Source organism: Harpia harpyja, chromosome 6, assembly GCF_026419915.1.
Source record: "Harpia harpyja isolate bHarHar1 chromosome 6, bHarHar1 primary haplotype, whole genome shotgun sequence".
Classification (NCBI taxonomy): Eukaryota; Metazoa; Chordata; class Aves; order Accipitriformes; family Accipitridae; genus Harpia; species Harpia harpyja.
In genome coordinates, this window is record NC_068945.1 from 21,183,339 (window position 1) to 21,209,893 (window position 26,555).

The window sequence follows — 26,555 nt, forward strand, 5'->3', positions numbered from 1 at the left end:
CTCCTGCTCTTTCACAGGCCTATGAAGAGTACACCAGCAAACTAGATGCGCTACAGCAGAGAGAACAGCAGTTACTGGAATCCATGGGGAATGGAACGGATTTCTCTGTCTCCAGTTCGGCTTCAACAGACACAGTTGCATCATCTTCGTCCTCTAGCCTCTCTGTAGCACCTTCATCCCTTTCGGTTTATCAAAACCCTGCTGATATGTCACGGAATAACCCTAAGTCTCCACAGAAGCCTATTGTTAGAGTCTTCCTGCCCAACAAGCAAAGGACTGTGGTGAGTCAGTTTCTACTCACATACTTGTAACCTCAGTATTTCCTGTATCTCTCTCTCTCTGTATGCAAAAGTTAATTTAGGAGCTGAAAAAATACCTGTGAAGGTCAAAGAGGTCGTACGATCACTATTTGTGCTCTGCGGCACTCAGTTGTTTTGATATGTTGAATGTTTTCTACAAGATTAATACAAAGATGTCCATTATAGCAATAATACAGAATACAAAACTTTAAGGAGTTTTGTAACAATGAAGATACCTCAAGAAATATTTTTCTCGAATTGCCTTTCTCAGATAAATAGTAATCTACCATTGTACAGTGGTTAGGAGGGGGCAGGAGGCTCTGGTTCTTGTATTATACAAAATTATTGATTAGTTTAGCAGGGCAAGATGGGGGAAAGTAAGTATTTTCCATGTTGTCAAAGTTACTAGCAGCAGTGAATGCTTTAGAGCAAGCACGCAGCTAAGGAGGGCTGCACAGAATCACTTAGTTTCTTTTTTTTCTTTTCCTCCCCACTCACTGTGGTGAGTGTTTCATGTTGGGACCCTGATGCTATCAAGCCCTGTGTAGAGAACTGGCTAGGGGAGGGGCAAGAAGTGTTGCCTGCAAACTGCTCAAAAACAAGTGTTTATCAGTTTTGACAATGTTACAGTGATTCCTGGAGTCATGGAAGAAGAGTTGACACTTTTTGCTGGCTATTTAATTGTCTGTTATAGGCAGAAATTTTTTATCGATTAAGAGCTGCCAACTGAAGAGCCTTGATACGTGCTTTAGAATAATACACTGCAAACTGTGATGCATGAAATTACTGACAAGCCATAGTCTAGGCACTGTTTTGCAGGGGAGCTGTGGATCCAGAGAAAGTGGGAAATGAATGGATAGCACAGCCAGCGTCCATGTGAAACCAGTGCTTTTCATAGCAGTCGGTCAGGTATTGGCTGTCACTGGACTGTGACTGCCTGTGGAAACTGGGTTGCTGGCAGAGAGAAGAAAACCTAAACTGAGTAGTCCTGGGCATTGGGAACATGTCCTCTCCCTTCCCCTGCCGCTTTCCTTCCATCCCTCCCTCCCCCTGACCCACCAAACAAAAGAGATCATAAAACTTATAGTGGGAGCAACAGATTAAAAGGGTGGTTGTTTTCATCTGATTTTTTTTTTTTAATATTGCTTAATTGTTAAAGATACCACTAAAGATTGATGGTAGTATTTGGGTTTTGACCTAGAGAATGGGGGTTTAATATAAACTGTGACCACTGTGCAGATGTACAGTGTTAAGCAAGGTGATTTTGTTGTCTGCCTGTGAGGTATGGCTAGGCACGTAGTACCACCCATGCTGAAATTTGGAGAGACTCTGGTTTCTTCATGTCTTCTATCCCACCCTGTGTGGCTGTTGTAGCTGCAGCCCCTGTGATGGGGCTGTCCCACAAGTTGTTTTTGTTTCTTTCCTACAATGGGTCAAGCATATTGCTTCCTAGATTGTTCTGTGCATTTTCTTTTCTGTCTCTGCTGTGTGTTCTCTCGTTCTCTAAGCCGTGTAGTATATTTCTACTCTTTTCTCCTCATCTGCAATATTGCTGTTCTGCTCCTTTCCCTCTCCTCTTTTTCATCTCCTTCTCAATCCTTTTATCAGAGGTGTGGTAAGGCTTGTCTCAAGTCTAAGCTCTGTTTTGCTTTTGAAGGAATCATTTTATATAAAGAATAGTTCAGAATTATGAAATATACTACATCAGACTTGTAGGCAAGAATGAATTTTTTTTTTTACGTTCAAATGTGTGTATTTCACCAAGTTTAAGTTATTTCTGAATATGCAATTCTGATTACAAGTTAGGAAAAAGGCAGCTGAATTTCGGTGTGAGCCAGGTGATACAATTTTGGGCCAGTACAGAACTGTCTTGCCTCATCTGAGACGTGGTTTTGTGCATGTTGCTGATCCATTCTAACCAAAGTAAAAGAGGTTGTCTGCAACCGATGCATCTTTAAGTTCTTAAGTAACAGTAACAGATCAGCTTGGTATGTTCAAAAACATGTGTGATACTGTGCTTTTCCAGACTAGTATACCTTCTCACTTTTATCCCTAAGCTTTGGGGTTTTTGATGACTGTTATGATACTGTAGTATCAGTCATGCTCATTAGGAGCTTGTAGATTTAACCAGAGAGATTAAGTGCAAGGATGCCAACTTGTCTGTTGCCATGTCTTGACTAAGAGTTAACTTTCTAGCTTGAGGACCTGCTGTCATTTGATGAGGGAATTGTAACACTTAGCAGTAGTACGCAGTGACTGCCAGCAGGGCGATAGGAGTTTTTTCCAGCACCGAATCTAGATGCTCCTTCCTGGCTATGGGAGGCAAATGTGGTTTAAGTTGGGTGTAGTCAGGGAGAGGCTCTTGCTCCTGTCTCCAGCTCTCTACTGGATTCTAAACACCATTTGCCTTACCAGTCTAGCCCTGCAGCTTGTTTCCAGCTTGCTAAATGTGAGACACTAAGAGTAGAGCTTCAGGAAAATCTGTAGTCTTATGCTGTGGTAGTTAAGAAAAAAAAAAACCAAAGTGATACAGACAAAAGAGTAGGAGACAGGCTAGTGGTGGAGGGAAGGGGCACGTCCTTTTAGTCTCAAATCTGGTATAAGTGTGTCTGTACATGCACTTACATAAAGAAACAGATGCTTGCAGATTCAGGGAGGCATGAGCAACACATGGGATTGCCGGCTGGAAGCTCAGGTTGACAGGATTTGTCTTCATACACTGTATAGCAAGGTGGAAGTCAGCTCCAGTTCTGCTAGGAGACACCCATTTTTGGTTGAAATTATTATTCTAAATAAGCAGTTGGAAATACATACTCAGGTCTGGTCAGCAGATACTGCAAACCAATGGTTCAGCTTTGCTCAGGGATAGAGCTGACTTCTTTTTACTTCAGTTTTACACATTGCTTGGATCTAGTTCTGTTACTAAGTTGAACTTTTTTTTTTTTCTTTTTAATAGACCTAGTACATTATCTCTGTTTTAGAGCTGGGAGATGGTGCTTATAGGAACTCCAAGTGTTGGGGTTATTAGCCTTGGAGCTGAAGTTCATTTCTCTGAAACTTGAAACAGTGCTCTTGTTACTGAGCAAGTCAGGAATTTCTTGTATGGTGATTCTTAATGTAGTTACTCTGTTTTCAGTATTCATTGATCCTATACATAGTCTGTTGAAAACTAAGGAAATTCCAGAAACAAACCCAGTTCAGAAGGAATTGCAGCTTACAGTGCAGTTTTAACTGCAAGTAGTCAGATGATAGGCTACCTACCCAGCAGTTTTCAGTGAATACTGAGGTTACTTGCTGTAGTACACTTCCTTTGTTCTCCCAATGGATAGAGAAGTCTTGTACATGTCGTAGTCTTCCTTCATAACCTCTGGCTTTAAAACCAGACTTATGGTGTCTCACTTGTGCCCATTAACTGAGCCATTTGCTTACATAGCCATGATGGTGGTTTAGGGTTTTCAAGTATACAGCATAGCTTCAGATGTGGCGGGTTGAAGTAGGAAGGAGATTCCTTGTGAAAATACATGGTACCTGCCTTAGGGCCTCCCCCTGCCAGGTCCCCATTCCACGTGGCTGTTAAAGTAAGGATAAAATGTGTCCTACAACCAAGAGCGTAGCTGGGAAAGGAGAGTTGCTCTTAAAGTCGCAGTGTTGCCACAAGCTTCCCCCCACCCCAACCTTAACTGCTTTCAGTTAATAGCTACTTCTGAAAGAAATCTTTTTTTACTATCACAATACTGTTTTCAGTCTCTACCTCCAACCACAGACCCACTTCAGGAGGCGAGAAATCTTGTCAGATACTAGGGAGTCTTTGTATATTTTAATCTGGGAATGCAATGACAGTTCTTAAACTGACTTAATTTAAAGTGACTGGAATTAAATTGGTAATGGAGAACTACCCTCCTCATGTATCTTTGATTGTACTCTGAAGTGGTCCCAAGTACTACAACAGCCTTCTGGTACTTGTTTAGAGCTGTTAAAAATGCAGGAAATGGCGGTGGCGGGGAGTGGGGGGGAGATGCTTACATTTTTGACTAGCAACTGCCTTGTTACTTGAGAGTTGTCTCTGTTTTTTGTTTATTAGTAGTATTGTTTGTGTGTAGGATCAGGCAAATACATCTGAGCTGGCTCCAACTAGAAATACTATGTGAGGAAACTGATGGAGTACAAAGAAATAAGACCACATTGATCAGTGTGATTTTGGTGCATAGGGAGTGTAGCTAATTTCAAGTTTCTTTGTAGGTGCCATCATAAAGCAGAGTGCTGGATAAAAAATTTTTCCTAATGTCCGGAATGGCATGAAGGTGCTTCCTTGAAAGTGTAGCGAGTGAGTGGCGAAGCCTACTGCTGCTGATCAGTTAGCAGTTGAAGTCGGCATCTTGATTCAGCCGGCCACACAGCAGGCTTAGAATGTAACTTTTCTGAAAGCAAACCCAAGTTTATCCCCATAATGCAGAGAGATAAATGTCTGAAATACGTATACTTTGTCTTTCCTCAGTGGCATCATTCAACTGGCAAGTTAAATGTCCTTTGGAGAAGCATCCTACATAGATGTGACCACGATAAGTCTGTGTGGGTTTTCTTGTTTTGTTTTGTTCTAGGCCAGAGAAGGATGTTGAAATAATAAAAGTGCAAGATGGTAAAAGTCTGCCAGAGATTGTCAGTTATTTTGCAGAACAAATTGATGAGGCTTACCCAAACTGTGGGTGGGGAGAATGTAAGGAAAAAATAAGTTTAAAGCTTGTTTGGGTTAAGGATCTAAATGGCTGTGGGGTGGATAGTAACAAAACTGCTAATTAAAGGAGAGCTTTTGGATGGGAGAGGGATGTAAGAGCTCTGACCTCGAGCTGGCTGCTAGAAGTCTGCGAGATTGTTAGATGCTGAAACTTGGTTTTGGTGAAAGGGAGATGGTCTTGAATGGGAAGTGGATGGTAGTGTGTCAGCATAAAAGCAGAGGTTACATTTACCGATGAGATTTCTGAGAGAATGCATGGAGCCAGAAGAGAATACAACCTTGTGGGATACTTAGATAATTGTGTTGTGGATTAGGATTTTTTTTTTTCCAAATTACATGATTATATGATTGAAGGTGCAAGCAGAGAGAGAAAAGAAACAGAAGATACTCGTACAAATGAATGGAAGGAGGCACACAGCTGGTTGTTGGGGAGGGGTAGTAATCCAAGGAGAATGAGGATTAACAACTGATCCAGAGGTATGGGAAGAAGTCATTAAAGATCTCAGTAGGGTAACTTCAGTTTAATGTAAGAGGCAGAAGACAGTGAAAAAGTTGAAAATGAAATGAAGAGGAGGAGTTCCAGGCAATGAGCATAAACAGCTTTCTACGAGTGTAAAGATTACAGGAATATGGTATTTGCATATAGAACAAGATTTAAGCATTTTGGTGGATTGCTTCTAGTAGTGTGATTGTATTATTATTATTATTATTATTATTATTATTATTATATTTTATTTATTTATTTTTCTTTGAGATTTTGGGGGGGTATTGTTTTTTGAGCACCTGGGTAAAGTATCTTTTGCATGTCTTTGGGACTACCAATTTGAAACTGGTAGGTTTGGGATAAGGAAAAAATCCCCATTCTCAGTTGCAAGGACTGTTGCAATTTTTGCCTTCCTTTATAAAAGTTGACAACACAGTTAAAATTATTTATGAATTTCACCTATTAGGTTGCTTGGTTACTGTAAACCTTAAAACATTAGTAAGACTTTCTAGACAGGTTTCCTGTGGCACATCGCTTGTGGCTGGTCCCTTGCAGGAAAGTGTTCTGAGACCTTGGGTGGAATAAATATTTTGCGGATGTATCTGGAGTGTATCTCTGTCGCCGTGAAAGAGTACAAGAATGAGGCAGGCATGTGTGATATTTTCCCCGAGTTGTCTTCCAAATTTGTGCTATTTGTCACCCAGGAATTTTATGAGTTTAAGTGTTTTCTATGTGGTAACCCTCCATCCAGTCTCCATTAAACCATTAAATACACTATGGATACTAGAAGTTTGTGTCTTGTGGTAAGGAATTCCATGGGCATGATTATTTGTGGTGTGAGTAATCATGTTCCATGTTGCTCTTTAAATCTGCTACATGCTAGCTCTCTATACTTTATATTGGAGGAATAAAGGCTTCTGACAAAAGCCATTTAATACAAGGCCTGGTACAACAACAAATGGCTAAAACTAGTCATAACTTAGGAACAATATTAGGAGGTTTCTGATGTTGTAGTGAAGCCTGGTAGGAAAGAAGAGAATGGAGTGGAGGGGCTTCTAACTCAAGTACTTTATGAACAAGATCATATAACTTGCTTATATTTGCAGCCCTGAATGATTTTGATTACCCAAGAAATCTCTTCCAGCCAAGTACTTACAGTGTGGAAAGAAACAGTCTGAAAGCAAATGAGCAGCCCTGAATGCTGGTATGCTTGAACATGGAAAGTTAGAAAAAACTGGTGGCTAGGTGTAAGAAATGATGGGGAGTTGAAAGGCATCAGGTGGTGATGGTTCTTGCTCTTAATCTGTATGTAACCTGTTGCTGTCTGCCACACACTGCTAGCTTCTAGAGATGTTTGCTTCATGTCCTCTGACCATCAGCTGTAAGGGTGGTAAGGAGTCTCTGCTGCTCTGCTCTGTGAATTTATAGGGGTCCTTTCTCACAGCTCCAGCATGTGCTCTCTTTCTGTGAGCATGAACAAGGAGTGGATTGGGTAGTTTTGAATTTCATTTCCATCCGTAGTGGTCTGAGTAGTGACAGTGGAACTAGGAGAAAAGGGGGGGGGGGGAAGAGGAGCAGATGCTGTTCCTGCTTTGGGAAAGCTTAGCAGCCTCCAAGTACTTCAGCTGTCTGCAGATTCTGGATAGGATCAAATCATTGTGTGTTTTCACCCACCATGAGGTCTAAAAGCTTCCTATGGCAGCTTCTAAACCAAAAGTAATACTTCGGTAAAAAAAAGTTTCCTTTTCTTCTGTGTTCAACTATAGAAGATTGTGTGTGGTTTTGGTGGTTCTTTGTTTTGCTTTTTCTAAGTTTAAGAGTAATTAGAGGCGATTTGTGTGAAAACTCAACATAAATTTGGGCCATTAAAGTTATTTTCCACTTTATTATGTGTTGATATGCTTCATATAAGTGTCATAGATATATGTATTAGAAAGTTCATGAAAGTTCTCAAAATGCAAATGTGAGACTGGACTTTTCAAAGGGAGAATTTGTATTTTTAAGATGTACAGAAACTGAACAGGGTTGTGAATGCTGTGCATGGGGACAACTCTTCAGGTTTCTCACTCTTGTCACACCTTCATTAATTAGTACATCTGTCTTAATTAGACAAGCAATCATGTGGTCTTCTCTGCAGTCATGAAGGCTGGAAGAATCAGATATTTTTACCCTGCCTAAATTCTTAGCATAAATTAATTCATCATGCATGCACAACTGGGCTCCTTCAAATGTTCTGTTTTTAAATCATTACTTGATGCATTTCTTTTGACTTAAGATTTGCATCTTACTTTCTGGAGTTTATGCTGTGAGTTTGTGCCTGAAGCTTACCAGTAAGCACTGGATTTCTACAGGCATTCAAGCTGTCCTACCAGTTTCACCTGTCAGCTATAAGGAAAATTCAGAGAAGGGATGTTCAGGTGGCTGAATAAGCTAGTTTCTTGCTTCTAATTACACACCTGGTTTAACATGATTAGGTTTTTCTAATCAAAACAATTAAAAATTCTCATGTCATATCAAACATGCAGCAGAAATGGAGTTTATTTGTAGCCTGTGCCAATGGATGCTTGGTGAATGTATCTGCATGTTTTGGAATTTTATGCATCATATGAACAGACTGGTAGAATGAAGTAAGCAGTAGCTTACTTTCAAGTAAGCTTTACCTGATACATTTCTGGTTTTTTTGTTTGGTTTTTTGTTTTTAATTCTTAGAACATTGGGGAGAACTGTTGGCCTACCTGTCCTACTGCTGAAAGGGAAAATCAAATTAGAGACTAAATTACCAGTTTTCATTGGGAAGAAGTTTAACTGTGGAAGACCTCTGTTAGTCTGTCAATAAGCAAACAAAATTTTATTACATTGCAGGAGCTGTACAATGAAATACAACTTTACAGCTGCCATGAGTAAGTCCTTCATGTCTAGGAAAGCCTGAAGAATGCGTCTTTGGGAGGTGTTTAGTGAAGCAAGGTGAACAGTAGTGCTACAGCAGACTGTACCGGGGTCTTGCTTGAGTGGAGTTAATTTTCTTAACAGCAGCTCATATGGTGCTGTTTTAGACTGATGACCAAAACAGTGCTGATAACACAGCAGTGTGTTAGCTGTTGCTGAGCAGTGCTTGCACAGGGTCAAGCCTTCCCTGTTCCCACTGCTTCTCCCAGCAAGTAGGCTGAGGAGGGGGCACAGCAGGGAGAGCTGACCCCAACTGACCAAAGGGATGTTCCGTGGCATATAACATCATCCTCTGCAATAAAATCGAGGGGAGTTTTTCCAAAGTTGCTATTGCTCAGGGACTGGCTGGGCATCACTCTGCTGGTGCTGAGTGATTTTTCTGCATCACTAGGAAAATTTCTTCCCTTCACTTTTTAAATTGTCTTTATCTCGACCCAGGAGTTTTCTTGCTTTTGTCCTTCTAATTCTCTTCCCCCATCCCACTGAGGGGGGAGTGAGCAAGCAGCTGGGTGGTGCTTAGCTACCTGCTGGGATTAACCCACCACATGGGCTAAACTCAATGCTGGATAAATTCAAAGTAGTATGTGTTGAAAAGAGAATAATCTAATCTACTTCAGTTTTATTGACACACAGTCTTAGATTGCAAAGTCAAACTATTGAAAACTTGCCATTATAAAATCGATGGCTTGTCATCTGGAATGCCTTGTGCAAATGGATCACTGCTTTTTTAGAATATTCAAGTAAGGAGAGCTTAGTGATTTCTTAAGAGATGGAAAGTCTATAGAAAGTAATGAATGACAGAGAAAAATATTGTTTGGAGTGTTTCCTTTACCTCATGATGTGCTAGGCAGCCACTCGATGAAATGGAATGCGAGTCACAAATTTGAAAATAATTGGAAGAAACGTTTTAATTCCCTGTCTAGTAAGTCATACTTAAATGCATAGCTTCTTGTGTTGTTTAAGTAAACTAACCAACCAAAGCTTTAAGGTTTGTAGAGAATGTGTATACTACCTGGAGATGAAAGTGCCCGTTTGTTTTTAGGATCAGTTGCAACAGTTTAGAGAGCGATGTGAATTCTAGCCCTTCTGTGGTACAGTTTCTTGCCCCCCTGCCTTTAAAGCATTTGGACTGTGATCATCTGAGACAGGATACTATGCAACTGGTCTCTGGGTCTGACCTATTAGAAGGAGGTATTTAAACTGTTTTGTAACTTAAATTTCTAATGCATTTGGGTTTTGGTTTGGAGAGCAGCCAGCTGACTTTTTTGTCACTTGAACAGAAACCTCAAGGTCCTGGGTTTTGATTCCTATATAGTGGCTACAGATATTTTTCTAGATGAGCATTTCTCTCACGTCTGAAGTCTAAAGCCGTATTTTCCAAACTTTTTTTTGTTAGTGGGTCACTATCAATCTTCACAACTTCTGGCACTGGTATTCACCCTAACTAAAATTTTAAGATGGTGATCCTGCTGTCTACTATCACCTTACAAATAATCAGTGCTCTTCTGAACAGAGTTTGGGAGCTGTCCCTCAAAAGCTTGAAAAATGGTAGGGTGGAAGCTGCTGTTGACTAGGCACAGCAGGTTTGATCCAGTGTGGTTTAGGGATGGTGTACTTGTAAGCTAATATTTCTGTATTGACATAAATCAGTCCATTGTGTTCTACAAATGAGTACCCCTTAATTGCATTGGAGGTGTGAGTGGGTGCTGGTAACTGATGTCTTTGCAAGTTAAATGGGATGCATTTGATGGAATGGTAACAGCTTTGTAAAATGGGTAAATTCTGTCCAGCTTCCCTTGGAAACAAGATTTAATGCAATGGAGTTGTCTCCTATTTGTCTTACTAATGTGGTCCATTAAGAATGTATATTATTAAATGCTGCTTTCTTCTGGAAATCAGTCAGAGTTTCATGCCCTGAAATCCAGAACAACAGTGTCTGAAAGGCACGTTCTTCATTTTATAGAGGATGTGATGTTTAGTATCATCTTATGTCCTTTTTGCCACGGAGGGGTTTAATTTTATCTCTAAGTGCTGTAACAAGTGGCTGACTGATTTGGGTAAACATTTGTCCTTCATACCTAAAATGAGAAACTAAATGTGGATCTCATGTTTCGATTTTTACCATAAAGCCTAACATGTTGGAAGGCAAAACTAGTTATCTGGCAGAAAGATAGCTTAGCTTATTTTCCTCCCAACACATTGAATTCTGTGAGCGTGTTGCTGGCATTTTTAGTCATATAGGTACCAGGGGGAAAAAAAGTGTGATCTTTCAAGCTGTATGTGTTGAGGTAAGTAATTCAGTACTTTGAAGTGATATTTCAAAATCCATACTACTTGGAATATTCTCACTGTTGTACCCAGTACTCTTTCACTGTTTAGAATTTTTCTGAAGCTCTAAGGTATGTTACACATACCTTACATATATACATAACACTTGGCTAAAGTGAGCTGAAATACAGTGCTAGGCTGAGGAAAAAACGGAACCAGCTGACTAGTTTTGAGAACTATAAGACTAGATATTCAGAGTTGTCCGGCCTCTCCACTTTCAGAGAATACCTTTACATTGATTTTTGAAGGGCCTCTCAGTCTCTTCAGTCTCTTCATTGCTGTAAAATACTGGAAACTGAACTGGTGTAAGGAAGCATTTTTAACTTACTGAGACTATGCCAGTTTCTACTCTGATGTTAGAAAAGTGATGTAAGAGTTATTTAGGGATGTAGCCCTGAATTTCTTACTGAATCAGGAATGACCTGATTTACAGAAATAAATGATTTATTATGCATTGCTTAAATGCTTGTGGCTGCAGTACTAAATATATATCAGCAATGTTGTTATGAATACTTACTGTCCATAGAAATAGTTTACATGAGTAAAAGAAATGAGGAAATTAAGTGCTATAGTTCTGTTTAATTTGTCTAGGTAGTAAGACTGAGAATTTTTGGAATCTGGAATAATTTTCATTCATTTCCTTGGAACTTCACATTTGCAAAGTTGAACATGTGTTTTGGTGTCTTCCTGAATCACTACTTGCCTGATTGAAGATGCACGAGTATATTACTTTCTCTGGTATGTTATTAAGCTACACACTGGACACATCTTGCAGTCTGTATTGGCAGCTTCTGTACTATCCCTTAGTATTGTATAGCCCACACTCTTTCATGCTCTTTGCTTTTGAAAATTGAATCAACTTTCAAATTGTTATAAAAACAAACCTTTTCTGATCTACAAATCTTTTAAAAAGAAAACTGTTAGCAATTAGAATTTGGAAACAGATCTCCTAATTCAGTAGCATGAATTCCTAGGTGGTAACTGTTACAAAACATATTTAGATTCTCTCTTAGTTACAAAGCAAAGGGATCAAAAGATAATGGATGGACGTGGACAAAACGGCTTTGAAATAATGTTAAGCGTTCTTTGTTTCAATAAAATGCAAACTTTGTTCAGTTTACTGGATTAGTCATACAAGTGCATGTTTTGGAGTAGATCAGAAATTTTCTCATGGGGAACCGATTTTGTCAAAAAATGCTGATGTGATTCAGTTAAAATGCTCTGTGGGAATCGTGTCAAAACTCTTGATGGAATTGATAAACCCACCGGGGTTCCTGCCTGCCTGCTGTGCTGGAGCTGCCGGCTCCAGGCAGGCAGCCCAGGCGCTTGGTGGGTCGGAGGGCTGCGCCATGCCGGGGCTCCTGCTCCCTGCGTTCCCAGGCTGCGGGGGCTGCACGCCCTCCCTCTGGCTGGGGGTGAGTACAAAGCTGTTCTGAAACTTCTGCTTCAGGGAGCCTGTCTGTTAGCCGGAAAAAAATAATTTGTTTTGGTTTTTTTTCTTAAGATGGAGTCTCTCTCCAAATCACTTTCTTGGAGCGGGATTTTTCTTTAATTTTGCCACAATTTGGGTGTGAGAAGAGGATGGTGGGGGGAAGAGAAGCTTTAGAGGGAATGCTTTGCAGGGTGAGATTTCTGCTTTACAGCAGGTGCTGGTAGGGACTGAAGGAGGGTGCTGAAGGGCTACATGCACAGATGGTGATAGAGCATACTGTACCAGTCTGGGAAAATGATTAATCAATACTACAGGGATTTATTCTAGTATTTAGTTCTTTTAATTTAGCTTTGTGTTTCTCTGCTCAGGAGTTCTGTAAGAGAATGTTCTAAATGTGATGCTGATTCAGGATCCTGGTGATTTTTGAAAGTAATCAAAACAGTTCCTTAACTGCTTTTTAGCTGCATCTTGTTGCAAATGGCAGTGAAGAGAACAAATGTTCTATCCATGGTTTCTAATTGCAAGTTGCATAAATACGGCTAGGATTTTGATGAAGGGGACTTGGGGAAGTAATACTGAGGAATAGCAAATCATAAGTGAGCAAGATGCTTAATGCACATTTTTCATAGTCCTATTGCACTTGAGTTGCTGTGGGCAACCTTCATTCTGATACTTCCCAAGTTTTGAGAGCTTGCCTTTCTGACTTTATTGATCTCTTAAAAGGAAGCCTGTAACTTCATAAACCTTGTTTTCAGCAAAATTAACAAGAAAAAAAAATAAAAAATTACCTGAAGTGGCATTATTTACACCAGTGTAATTAATTAATAGAGTTGAAGCTTTTAGGTTCCTGATGCAGATCTTTGCTTCATGAGGGTGCTGGAGATTGTTATTGCCCTTTATGGGAGATCAGTGCTGGAGGAAGAAAATGTCTTCCAGTGAGCACAAGGCTCCTTCCCTTTTTCTCTTCATCTCTTCTTTAATGTTGGTCACCTTTTTACTGCTTGGCTTTCCCTCCTTGTCCTGTTCCGTTCCTTCACCCAGGTCTAGGCTCTACTACCCTGGTTTCTTTTAATACTTACTGCCTTGAAGTTTTCTGCCTATGCTAGAACCTCTCCCCTCTCTGTGCTCAGTTCTAATGCTTCTGTTAGGCACTCCCTTGCCCCTTGTGCTCCTTGTCTAAAACAAGGTGTCTTTTTTCCTAATCACAGCACGAAAGCTTCCTGATTGGGATGTGCTTCCATTGCCTTCCCAGCTGTTTAAACCAGTTCTTCCCTACATGGTAGTTCATCGTATCTTTGTTTCCTGCCTTCTGCCTCATTTAGCTCTTCAGTCCGTCTTTCCTCTGTCGTACTTGGTTGTTTCCCAGCAACCTGCTGATGGCATGCCCTCTGCCAGTATACACGTGCCTTCCCTGGTCAGTTCTTAAGTTTGTCCTGCCCCTCTCTTCCCATTTCTCCATCATGCCCAACCACTTTCCTGGCTCTCTTTGTTCCCCGTTTTCCCGCCATGGTCTGTCTGTTACCCTCTCAGTATTTGAATTTCTTCTTCCTTTGTGGATATCAGTGGTGAAGTAACTGAGGTTGCTGGAAAGGTAGACCTGAAGTGTCTGGGGGGGCTTTACTTCAATCCAGTGGGAGCTGTACGTAGAGGAAGAATAGCCTTGAGCCAAAGAATGCTTGCTTGCCTCCATTGAAATGGCTCATGATTGGACCTGATGTGTGTGGGAGGTTGGAGCACAGGTCTGAAATCCTCAGAGATTTTAGTCAAATTCTTAAAAATATGTACTCTGTATTTGTAAATACATATATGTTGGAGGCAGGGAGGACTTGTCACCCAGCACTGAGAGGATAGACAGGTTCTTTTAGGGATCCTTGGCAGAATGATGATGGTACTAAATTGTAGTTACAATTAAAGCTTTTATTTTCTTGACAGGATATTATGATTAGTGTAGCATAGAACTTATGATTAGAATGGCATAGGATTTCTACAAGCAGAATCAATATTCTACAATTTATAAGTAGCGCAATACAGAACTTGTAATACAACTTAACTTACAATTTCTAATCACCTGGACCCTCTGCAAATCAGGTCAAATCTTTAATACATGGTTTGATGTATCAATATAACAATCATAACCTAGACTTGAAATTCATATGAAAGAATACGAGTCACTCCCTCAATCCTCGGAGGAAGCAGAGGACGGCAGAGGCATCCCTGGCCACGGCAGCAGGCCCCGGGTCTCACTGTCCAGCAGCAGCTCCGGTCCAAGTTCCCGCCTTAGGACCGGGAACTGCTCGGTTTTATAGACAGTGCTCTGGGTGCTGTTACGCTTCCCTGTTCTGTGGCGGGGCCATCACCACCGCCTGGTAGCCCCGGGCACCTGGGACCTTCAAGGACAGCAAGGGAGGGAGTCATCGGCCTGGCACCCAGGAACCTTGAGGCCGGTACGGAGGGGAAGAAGAAATCCGTTTGGTTTGCTTGGTTCACAGGACCTTCAGGGCCTGATAATGAGGAGAAAGAGAGCGAATATGTGACCTGCTCGGTCACAGAGAATGGCTGCTTGCCTCCTGAAATGGTGCTAGTTATGCTAACCACATTGCCGGGATCAGGAGCAGGGGGTACTGGTCACAGAACGACCCTTTGAACAGTTGGTTTCAGTGTGAACAATGAGTTTGGTAGCGACTTAAGCAGCAGAGGGCTGAGTTTTACAGTGGAAAGTTGTTGACTATATTGATGATAATAGGTGCTCCCAGGCTCCCTCTTAATAGCGGTGACAGGCATTAGTAGCAATTAGGGTTGTTTTATGCTGGAGGAATGACCTACAAGTGATTGAAAGCCAGAATGTTAACTGCTAGGACGGGAGGAAGTTACTTAGATTAATAAAAAGATGCATTAAGAAGTAATGGAATGCGTAAAACAAAGTCACTTAAGGCAGAATATCAAGGTTGTAAAACAGTATGCTATAGGATGTTTTTTCCAAGGAATTAGTAGAAATTCTTCTTCAAATGTTTGTGTATTGACCAGATGAAATGCACAAATACCCTGTAAGAAGCACTTTCATGTTAATGGAAGATTGTGAAGCAAAATACTCCTTTAATTTGTCTCTTCTAAGAGAGCACGTTTGAGTTCTAGAAACGCAATATATAGCATAACCTCAAGTGGTGTTCACAAAGCCACTTGAAATAGACTGCTACTTTTCACTGTCATCCTTAAGTAGGGCATAGGGCCCCTAAATACCCATGGAAATCTAAGTGCAAGGAGCAAAAACTAGGCTCTGATCCAAAGCCAGCTGAAGCTGATTACGAGACTGCTTTTGGTGACCGAGGGCTCTGGCTTAGGCCACTAGCAAGCTAGAATTGAGTCTCAGGTGTTCAGACAGACTTTTTTGGTTAGTTAAGTCTGTGGGTTTTTCTTTTGATTCACATTTGAGGTGCTGTCCATGATTATAGGAGGTGTCCCAGTATGTATACCACCTAAAGTGTTACATATTTTCACTATTGAGTTTTAGAAATAGTAAGTGGGTAATACTCAACACCTTAACTACACTTAATCACCAGATTATCTATTGTTCTGTTTTTATGGCTTGACACTATACACTGTTAAATCACAGGTATACCTAGTGATGATATACTTAGTCCTTTAAGATATGCCTACAGCTAGAATAGAGTATAGGCAAGGGAAATATCTCTACTTTGCATAGTTTGCAGGTTTTTGTTTGGCTAGTTTTAGTGTGCTTCTCCATTCTTCCCCTCCTGTTAGATACTTAAACTTTTCAAATAGGGAAACGGAAGAGAGGACTATGTTTTTCAAATAGGAAGTGTCTGTAGAGTTGCAAATATAGGTTAAAGTGAGAGGTGATGGTCTGCCTGACTCAGATGATTGTTTTATTTTACTTGTTTGCATGCTTATCTTCTATTTTAGAAATAGAAAATAAAATGTTTACATTTTATCATAATGTTTTTTTGAATGCAGTCCAAGTTAGTTCCTTCATTTTATTTCCACTTGGCACGTTGCCCCACTTAGTTTTACAGCTTGGCCTGAACTTTTTATACATGTACGTAGTTATTAGTTACCTGTGTGCTGTGTCTCCACTTTCTTCAAGTTGAGAAGAGTTGGAAAGTCACTTTTGGAGCTGGGACGAGATTTCATTCCAAAAGTTAATAGAAATGAGAGCTTGTTCTCTCTTCTAGCTGAGATAAATTGCTTATATACTATTCACCAATAAGATTTTCCACAGTACAAAAAAAATTTTTAAAAACTCTTATCTAGTATTCTGTAAAGCATCATGAAAAGTGGGTTTTAGCACTTGAGGGTCAAAATGTTTGCATTGGTTTGGGGAGGATAAATTGGAACTTGTTTTAATTAATTTCTTTTATGTTCGACCTCTAGGTTCCAGCAAGATGTGGAGTGACAGTCCGAGACAGCCTAAAGAAGGCTCTGATGATGAGAGGTCTTATTCCAGAATGCTGTGCTGTTTACAGAATACAAGATGGGTATGGTTTGTGTGTGATCATTTTTGTTCTTAGAATCTTTTCTTGGAGTTACCCAGTATGGCCAATTCTATCCAACATTGTGGAAGTTGTTTCCAAAGTTCAGAATGATGTGATACTTTGCACTAAAACAATTTGCGCCTTGAAGACATGTCTAAAAAGAATGGTAAACTCCTAGAAAAAGAATTAATCACTTCAAGAACAGGTATAGTACAGAGTAATATGCTGTATAGACTGCTGGCAAAACACTCGTTAATCAAACTCATGCTAATCAAACAAGTATTAAATAGGTTTTGTTAACTTTTTTGGTTTTATTTGACTTGGTTATAGTGCATTCTTAACTGAATATAGGGTTCCTGTGGGGAAAAAAAATTGAGTTTCCAGCCCAAAAAAGTTTGTAGGTTATCTTACTGCACAAAATTAGCCATCTCTTTGGAACTCTTACGGAACAGGTGCCTTCACAAGCACTTCATTTGATCAGAAAGGTACCTGTCACCTTGGAACCAAGAAATCAGTCACTACTGGGGCTGATTGAAAAAGTGCATTTTGTTCACATAGTTTGTCCAGGGAAGGTGTGCTTTCCTTGTTATGTGCTGAGCTTAATGTCTTGCCTTTAAAGTTTCTTGCGATTAGAGACTGGGTAGCAAACCCCCACAGTGCAACTTTCTACCTGATCTCACATCTTCAGCAAGAGACCTGCAAGGGCTTGTGCACTGGTGCTAACGAAAGGCTTATTTACACTTTAGAGAGAAGAAGCCAATTGGCTGGGACACTGACATTTCCTGGCTCACAGGAGAGGAGTTGCATGTGGAAGTCTTGGAGAATGTGCCACTCACGACACACAATTTTGTATGTACTGGTTTTTGTGTGTACTGGTTGAGTAGGGTTAAATCAGCTTTGTACTTTCAAGTTCATATTAACAACTTTTAATAATATTTTGTATCTGTGGGATGTGGTGGGGGTTGCCAAAGAAGTTTTTAATCACGATAGCTTAAGTGAATTAGATAGACTAGTAATCGAAGTAAGTGATGTTGGAGTACTTGATCATCCTTAAAACTTTCACATCTGGATGGAATACACCCTCTAAAACCTATAAATGTAGGGGGTTTAAATCAGCACTGCATTGCAGAGCTGTAATAATAATCTACTATTTTTGTATTGCTGTATCTATAAAATGTATTCTGGGCCTCCCTGCTGGCTCTGCAGCAGCAATTAACTAATGAACTAACTATTCCCAGAGCGGTGCTGACATCATCAGTGATGCTATTGCACAAATATGTTTTGACCTGATAAGGCACCAAGTAAATGGAAGCTGCTAAACATAATTCATCTAAATGGTTCCAGCTACATACCAAATCCTGGAAATAATGTTTGTCACATTGAGAAGAAAGACCTTTTATTTAGATAAAAAAACCAAAATTCTATTTGCAAGCTATTTAAACTATTTTACTTAAGCTGGTTTGGCTATGGCTAGTTAGCTGAAAGTCTAGTAGGTTTAACGTTTTTTTTTTTATATCCTTCTGAAATTTTGATTATTACCTGTAGTAATACAACTATAATGTTTTTATGCCAAGTATTGCTGAATTTGAAAATGAAACTAAATCATCCCCCCCCCCCCCTAATATGGGGATAATTTATGCTCACCCTTTTGCAATTTTAAATGTTTCTGAGTTTCAGTAGTCAAAATTACAACTATATATGTAACCATATAGAAAAGCCATATATAAAAGCCATGTGAGTATTTCCAGTCCTGTGAGTGTTGAATAGAAATGTCACTTGGCTCCTGGAAAAATAAGATGATGAGATAATCTTTCAGCAGCTTTTGTTTTTATAGGCTGTATCCAATTAAATTCTGAATGTTTGTCTCTAGCATGATAATAGTGCGCTGTTTTGCTTCAGATTTGTTGCTCTTTTTCTTACTGCTAGTGAAGTGAAGCGTTCATTCTGATAAATAGTTGAAAGAAAATTTTAAAGCATGAAGACTATTTCAAAAAGGAGACAATCTTTTATGTTAAATCTGCTTGCTATATAAAAAGGTAGCTCCAGCATCAAAAAAGAGGCTTGTAGGTGTATTTGAGGGAGATAAAAGCAAATAGGCTATCTTAGGCTTACAGAAGGACTCTAATTATGGTTATTTTTGACAATGTAGGTACGAAAAACATTCTTCACGTTAGCATTCTGCGACTTTTGTCGAAAGCTGCTTTTCCAGGGATTCCGGTGCCAGACATGTGGCTACAAATTTCACCAGCGTTGTAGTACAGAAGTGCCACTGATGTGTGTTAATTATGACCAACTTGAGTAAGTAATCACAACTGGTTTTAAAGTTGAGCCTTTTATTAAGCTTACAACTGTCAGTGATTTCTTATGTTAAATCTGTAATTCAGGAAGTCGGAGAAGGTGCCTGAAAAAAATACAGGAGTTGAACTGTTCTTGTGAGACTGCATAATTCATATTCTTTCTGTGCTAACTCAGACAACCAGTTCATATTTTTTTGCTGGACTATGAAATGCTTTCTTTGAAGCATGAATGGGGTGGCTGAGCACTTGACTGTATCAGACAGACTTCTTATTGTTCACAGTTGTTATTCTTAATCAAAACTGGTTCTTTATTATGTGATGGCTAGGGCCCTGTTTAAATGTTTAGATGTGGGTTTAGATGCGGGTTTGTTCTCTTCACCCTGAAAAAAATGTTAAGAGACACTAGTTTAATATGGTGAAATTGCAGTTGGTTTTACAGTGATTGAAGATAAATCCATTAGTGAGTTTGATGCCTGGGTGAGAAACATAAGAGAGTGTCCCAAACAGTCACGTGCTCTTGAATTTAATTATTGATCTATTTGTGTAAGTCTTTGAAGTAGGTTAAGGATCTGGTGTAAACTGGCTCTGTGTTCTATTTGATCGGTTTCAGCAGAGGTATTAAGTCTTTTAAATAGACTTTCATGTAAGGAATCACTTAAAATGCTAGTTTTTCCCCCAAGAATAAATTTAATTTCTGCTTATGTCAGTATTTGTAACTGTTTCCTTGGGCATCTCTAGAGTTTGTGCTCAGGGCTTATGGACAACAGTTGTATCCATTTAGCATTTGGTTTTTGGCATTGCATCGGTGCAAACATTAAAATAAGTTTGTGTACTCAACATATAGGTATGAGTTGTGCATTCTTGAGGAACCAGATGTTTGCGATTTCAACTAAGAGATTAAAAAATTACTTTCTGCAAAAGTATGTTTAAGGCATGATCTTTTGATCCTTTGTTAAGTAATATTTTTAACAGATCTTGCAGATTAATGTTCATGTAGTCTATTTAAAATTTAGAATTTGATCAGTGAGGGGTTGTTTTTGGTTTGTTGGTGGGGGTTTTTTCAATATTTGAGTGTTATATTGTGAAGCTTCTGGGTTTTGCACAAGTTAGGTTGTTTTTGTTTTGTTCTTGTCTCACAGTTTGCTGTTTGTCTCCAAGTTCTTTGAACATCACCCCATATCACAGGAGGAGGCCTCCTTAGGAGAGACCACCCCAGCATCTGGATTGTACCCCTCAGTGCCCCCCTCAGATTCTGTTGGGTATGACCTTATTCCTGCTGTTTAATAACATAACATTTCAGTACTGTATGCTTAGAAACACTCAAAATACTGCTTTGCAACTCTCTCTACGTTTTTGTAATCTGGCTTGTTGTGCAAATATATCCACCTATGCTTAACTTCAAAGAAGGGAATGTTTTCATTAACACGAATGATATAAATCAGTAGTAACCTAAGTTAAACATGTGTATAAGTGTCTGTAGAATTGGGGCCTTACCTGTTAAACTGATTTCTTCTGCATTGTAGCTGAGACCTGGTCTAAACTGGGAAGATTTTATACTTAAAATTAATACAAACCAAAACTATATCCTCACAAATTCTTTTAGTTTGTGTTATCAAACTACAGTTTATTTGCCTTGAAGTGACATACCTCTGTTTCAGAATAAGCCATGCCACCATAAGATTGGTGTGAACAGATGCCAATTCCAAGTTCCTAATACTGCTTTAGTAGCTTTTCCACATACACATTGCTTTAGTGTCCTCCAGACCAGCCGTCTTCCTCCTATTTAGATGTTGGGATATACTCATAGCATGCGTTTGCTGCGGATCCCGGTTTTGTAAAATTAGACTATTAAAAGTTACCACAGCCTCCATCCCCTGTATTTCCAACAAAGATTCTGGACCCTGTCTCTGTGAAGAGATAAGTGATCATATTCAGATTATGTTCCCAGTAGCTAAGAGATCACTGACACCACCCAGCACTAGATAGTTGAACAAATCTCCAGGAAAGAGTAACTCAAGGATGTGTATCAAAGTCAAGAAACCTGACGCAGAGTTATTAAGAACACCAAATACAAAAGCCTTCAGAAAAACATTCCTAGGACAAGTGTGCTGCATGGAGATGAGCTGAATTTGACAGAGAGGCTCTCTTGGAATAGTGAGCATTGTGCCCCAACTAAAGCAGAAACACATCTGGAAGCTACACAGGCACCTATGGACTCTAACTAGAAGAGAAATTCCCTGGACAGCCAAGACTATTTTACGAAAGATCAAATATGATGCCTTCCACGAAAACAGACTGACAGTCCTGCAGAGGGAACTTCATTTGGTAAGTATGAAGAGAGGTGATGTTCTTATTTGTACTATTTTGTGCAGTTTCAAGTAAATTTTGAAGTGCCTCTTCCAGGTAGTGGATGTTGCCTCTACATCCCATGGATGTTAGTACAGCAGATTGTGGACAGGGCTGCTGCTGAGGTTCTCTAAGCTAAGCAGGCTCTGCCTTTCTTATGGTACAGCTGAAATTATAACCATGCTAGAACTATTAATCTGTGAAGAAACTTGTTCATAGCAACTGTTAAATGCCTGCAGATGCCAAAGGCACTATATAGCCCCAATCCTAATACTAGTATATGCTAAATTTTCCTACTTTTCAATTGCCTCTGCCTCACATTTGTGCTTTCTTACCAGTTTTCAAAAGATACAACAGGATGGATTAACTTAAGTGATACATGCACTACTTCAGGCAGTCTTAGTTTTGTGAAGTAAAAACTGAAAGGAAAACTGAGACCAAAGCTGGTTAATGCCTTAAGGTTTTTAACTTCACATATATAAAAATATTAACATCTTAATATACTTGCCAGTTGAGGTTAAGGAGCTTTTCCTAACTGTCGCATCTGTAAATGTTTGTGGTTGCAGGAGCTGTAAAAGGTTTCTAGCTTTCTACTTTTTGCTTTTTTGCCTTGCTGTACACCTCATTATTAAATGGGGAAAAAAAAAAAAAAAAGACATACATCATGCCTTCAAAATTCTGTTTTGAAAATCGTTTATGTTTATCAGCTGGTGTTCATAAGTAGTATGCATGTTACAAAGTCATGCATTTTCCCCCAGCATCTATGTTTGTAGTATTTCTTTTCCAGAAGCAGCTCAGATGCTATTGTATGAGCACATAGCACCATCCATACCTTTCTCCAGTTACCCTTTGCCTTTCTTTACTAATACGTCTCTGCTTTTTAAAGACATAACTGTGGAAATATTAATTTATCTCAATTTTTTTTAGAGTAAAAAAAAAAAATGCAGGCCTTTTCTATGAAAACATATACTTACCCATGGTTTTGTTAAAGGGTACTGCTACCATATGGGACAACAGTTCAGCTGGAATAAAAAAAAAAAAAAGGTCTGACATTTGAGGTTATCTTGTCTGGGAGGAGATTAAGGGATTGAAATTTGAGAGTTGGGCAATGGGATTGAAAATATGAGGAACTAGCGCTTTATTAAGAGTTATTAGTTTAATAATTGTTCCTTTCATTTCTCTGTTCTCCTAGCATCTTGCATGGCACAGCCCACAGAGGAAGGGATGTTACTAATCGTTTGGTAAACGTGAGGAAAGAGAAGGCAAACATCCTTCTTCATCTTTAGCCTTGTGAAGGGATTCCAGCAGCAGGCAAAGTGCTCAAAGGAAGGAAGAGTTTGTGTTGCAAGACAAGCTCAAGAGCAAAGGCATGTATGACATGCTGAGAAGTTCTCAAGAGATCAAATGGAGAAGTTGGAAAGAGAAAGGGACATAAAGGAAAAGACCATTGGACATGATGCAAAAGCTGCTAAACATGCTGGAGAACTTTGTTTCACTTTGCTCATGTGTAACATCCTAAAGCAATCCAGTCCTGTAGCCTTTCATTCTTCCAACTGTAAGCCATAGGCAGTCCCTCCAGATGTTCTTCCCCAAGAGAAGGGAGCAAATACTGTCCTGCTTGTGCATTTCTGAATCCCTTATAAAAATGTGTCCAGCCTCCACATCAGGTCTCTTGTCCCATTTTAGTTTTTTCAGTTTGCACTATCCTGTTGTGCCAAAGCAGTCATTTTAGCTATAATCTGCACTTAACTGGGAAGAATTTCTAAAGTGTAGGTCTCCCTAATAATAGCCATTTGTAATAAAATTGAAGTACGCAAACTATATATAATACATTGTATTCATTTCATTCATTGCATTATCATAAAGTTTCTTCTGTATCTTTGCTCGTAAAATATGAGCACAGATTTTCTGTGAACCCAGTTCCCTGGATCTTGCAGATATATGAAAAGGGGAGAGATTAGCTATTCAGAATATTCCAAAGTTGTCTTTTTCAACTTCCATCTGTTCTCTCAGATGTTGTGATGTTGGGCAAAACTCAGCAAACTCATGAGGCAGATGTTATGGCAGGGTAAGTAACCTGTGGAGTGGGTGGTAAGGGGGTGCATGGTCAGACTTTGAGTAGCACAGAGGCAGGTTGGACTTGATAGAAACTGAAAGTTTCTGCTTTGCTTGGGGCAGAACACTGCTAGTAAGCAGGTTGGCAACATCTTGGCTCTTTGAAAAGCAACATTTCCCAACACGCTTGATCTTCTAAATTTGAGGAAGAAAGGGGGACTGTCTGGTGCACCATTCTTGGAAGCTTGCCAGTCCCTGTCTTAGAGCAGGCTCCAGCCTGTGATTAAACACCTCTGCTTCCCTTTCTGTCTTCCAAACGTTCACTGATCATTCTGCCTCAGCTGAAGATGTTGAAATGTCTAGAAAAGCTTCTGAAAAGCCAAGGAAACAAAGACACAGTCTTACAATATTGTATTTAGTACTACAACACCATTTAGATCCCCGTATGTTTTAAGTGGTCAAAACCTTTGTGTTTCATTGCATAAAACAATTATGAACTTTTCCCCTAAAAATCCGGGCACCAGACCTTTTCCAGACCACTCAATGTAAATGTTAGCAAACTTCCTACAATATCCAGTTTGATATGCGTTCTTGCTGAGCAGAAAAGGCCTGGTACCAGAATCTTTAGAAAAATCATCTGCAGTCTGTACAGCAGGTGAAGGAAACCTCTTGGTCCCCAAGACTTTATTTGCAAAAGCATGCTAGTGAACTGCAACCTGGTTTGGAGAAGTAAGGACAGCTGTGGGGGTTCTCTTGATAGCCCCTGGTATATGAAGCTATCGGGAATTTTAGGAAAGCATTGCTAAGCTTTGATCTGGGCCCAGAGGCCAGTATAAATGCACACTGTTGTGATAATCCTGGCAGTTGTTTTATACCTAGAAGACAACATGGATGAAAACAAGTTATGGTATAGAAAAATGCACTAATCCGTATGAAGTTATGACTGTTACAGATGTGTCCCATGATGCTTTTAGACTGACTTCACAGGATGCTGTAAGAGTGATCTTCTCTAGCTTGTAGTTACAAACTTGTACTGCTATCCTTTTCCTCAAGTCAGCATTTGATTTGGGGTTATTGACAATTTCCAGGCTGCAGAGGTGGGGAAAGAAAAAATTTACTTTGTTTTCTGGCAATGTCTATGGAGTACCACAATAATTAAATTAGAACATGTTCGGCCTCCAAAATTTACAGATTACGTGCTTGCTAGTGGAGCAGAAACACCATTGTATCCCAGATCCTTAGCAGTCCTTAGAAACTGCTTGAAAATGGAAGTGCGCTGTGTTCTTCATTAACAGCAGTAACAAAAACCAAAGCCAATCATACTCTGGTGTAAACAAACAAACAAAAAAAGCCTTGGTATGCATATTAGCTTGCAATAGGTTTGGCTTTGGTATGAGTGTGCAGTCTACCAGGTGGATAGTGTGTACTACACTGAGCCCTGTGGCTAAACTGAGATGCAGTTGTTCAGACTGGGAGGTGGAGAAGAAAAATCTCAGTCCAGTAGAGATGCTGTCATTTTAAAAGGGAAATGGTACACCCTATAACTGAAGCTAGGTGAATGTGAATTTTCAGTTTAAGTATTTGCCAAACTACAGCAAAATAAAAATCCAAGCAAAAAATCTTGAAGCCTAACCAACACTCTTAAGAAAAATCTTTCCTGAGTAGACCAGCTCTTAAATGTATGAAATATCACATTGGTGAGTTAAAGGAAATTGAGGAAAATCTGTATTAAATTTTTCTTTTGTATTTGTAAAGTAAACTAACTTCTGTCATTGCGAGTTCTAAGATCCGGCAGAGGTTTTATAAAATTATTTGTTTATATATAACTTAACATGTGTGGGCACTCTTCTGAGTTACCTTCCTCTTTCCCCTGGACGCAATTTTGTAGACACATTGACACTTGCTGTGATTGGCAAGGTGTAAAAATGTACATCTGTCTGCAATTACTCTTGTCTCCTGACAAAACCTCTTTTCTATTTTGTCTTGATAAAAAGGGGGGGAACAGTGTGCTTATCCCAAATACATGGTCCAAGGAAAAAGCATGCTCTGTCATTCTAGCAGGAAAGGTTATAACATATTAAATCGAGATTTGACAACTCTTATCAGCTTGTTGCCTGGGAAGCTGAGAATCATTTGTTAAAGGAATACCCTCATCTAAGAGGCTGGAAGAAAGTGTGCAAGATGAGGTGGTATAACCTCTCTAATATGTCAGAATATTGACGTTCTTATTTGTAGAAGGTCTCCTCTAGCTAGCAGGTTGGCTGTTAACTGCTCGCAAAGGCCACAGGAGCAACAGAAACTTGGATTCTGGTATTTAAACTGCTGCTCATTTAAGCTCTGGCCTGCTGTATGTGTATGCCACAGTAAACAGTTCTTTGCAGTAGTCGTGTTCTGGTCCTCTTAATTTTTTTTTCTTTTTGACAATATGTTTGCTGGCACAATGTTTGCATAGCCTACAGAACTAGTTTTGTAACTTGACTGGAATAGACAATGTCACCCTTTTCCAAATGATGATGGTTGGTCCTTTTAGTTCCAGTGTCCCTTCTACCCTCCTGGAGTAATTAAAATTTAGGAATACTATAAGAACAGGCTTTTGTAGCTAAGAGGATTGCTGCATTCTTTGTGGTGACGTGTTTTCTGTAAATCACGATCTTGATGCAGATCAAGATACAGCTTTTGCCACACAGGTAGAGGCTGGTGGTAATCTCTTCCGAGCTTGTGATCTCAGTAGGCGACCTTGGCTAGCAAACTGCTTATGTCTTTCTCCTCACTAGTTACCTTTTTCAAGCAAAATTTCCATTTAGCAAAAATAACCTACCATTTTGTAAGTGTCCTAAGGACACCCATTAATGAAATCCTGATTGTATAGATGGAGCACACGGCTGACTGCTTATGAGATTCCCATCTCTGGATTCTTTGGTGTCTAAAGCTCAGAGATCCTCCTGATAATAGTTTAGAGACTCCAAAAAAGAGAGTTCTTTCTCAGCCTGTGATTGTTTTCTAAAGATCTGAACTTCCCCCAGTTAGAATTTAATGAGTAGAAAAAGCTATTCAAATTGTTTTCAAACATGGTATGACATAGTATGCTATCTGTGCTAGCAACATGATGGGCATGATGACCTGTGACCAGAAATACAGAAGTATTT

General features: G+C 39.6%; 1 protein-coding gene across 2 annotated transcripts in view; it reads left to right on the top strand.

Annotated features, from left to right (window-relative positions):
• BRAF (B-Raf proto-oncogene, serine/threonine kinase) overlaps positions 1 to 26,555 on the top strand; it is an 89,162-nt gene that overhangs the window by 28,260 nt on the left and 34,347 nt on the right. For both annotated transcript variants that reach the window (XM_052790880.1, XM_052790881.1), the window contains exons 3-7: positions 18 to 281; positions 16,611 to 16,714; positions 17,458 to 17,560; positions 18,861 to 19,009; positions 20,148 to 20,267. In XM_052790880.1, the coding sequence (XP_052646840.1) occupies positions 18 to 281; positions 16,611 to 16,714; positions 17,458 to 17,560; positions 18,861 to 19,009; positions 20,148 to 20,267 (740 nt within the window). The remainder of the gene's footprint in view (positions 1 to 17; positions 282 to 16,610; positions 16,715 to 17,457; positions 17,561 to 18,860; positions 19,010 to 20,147; positions 20,268 to 26,555) is intronic.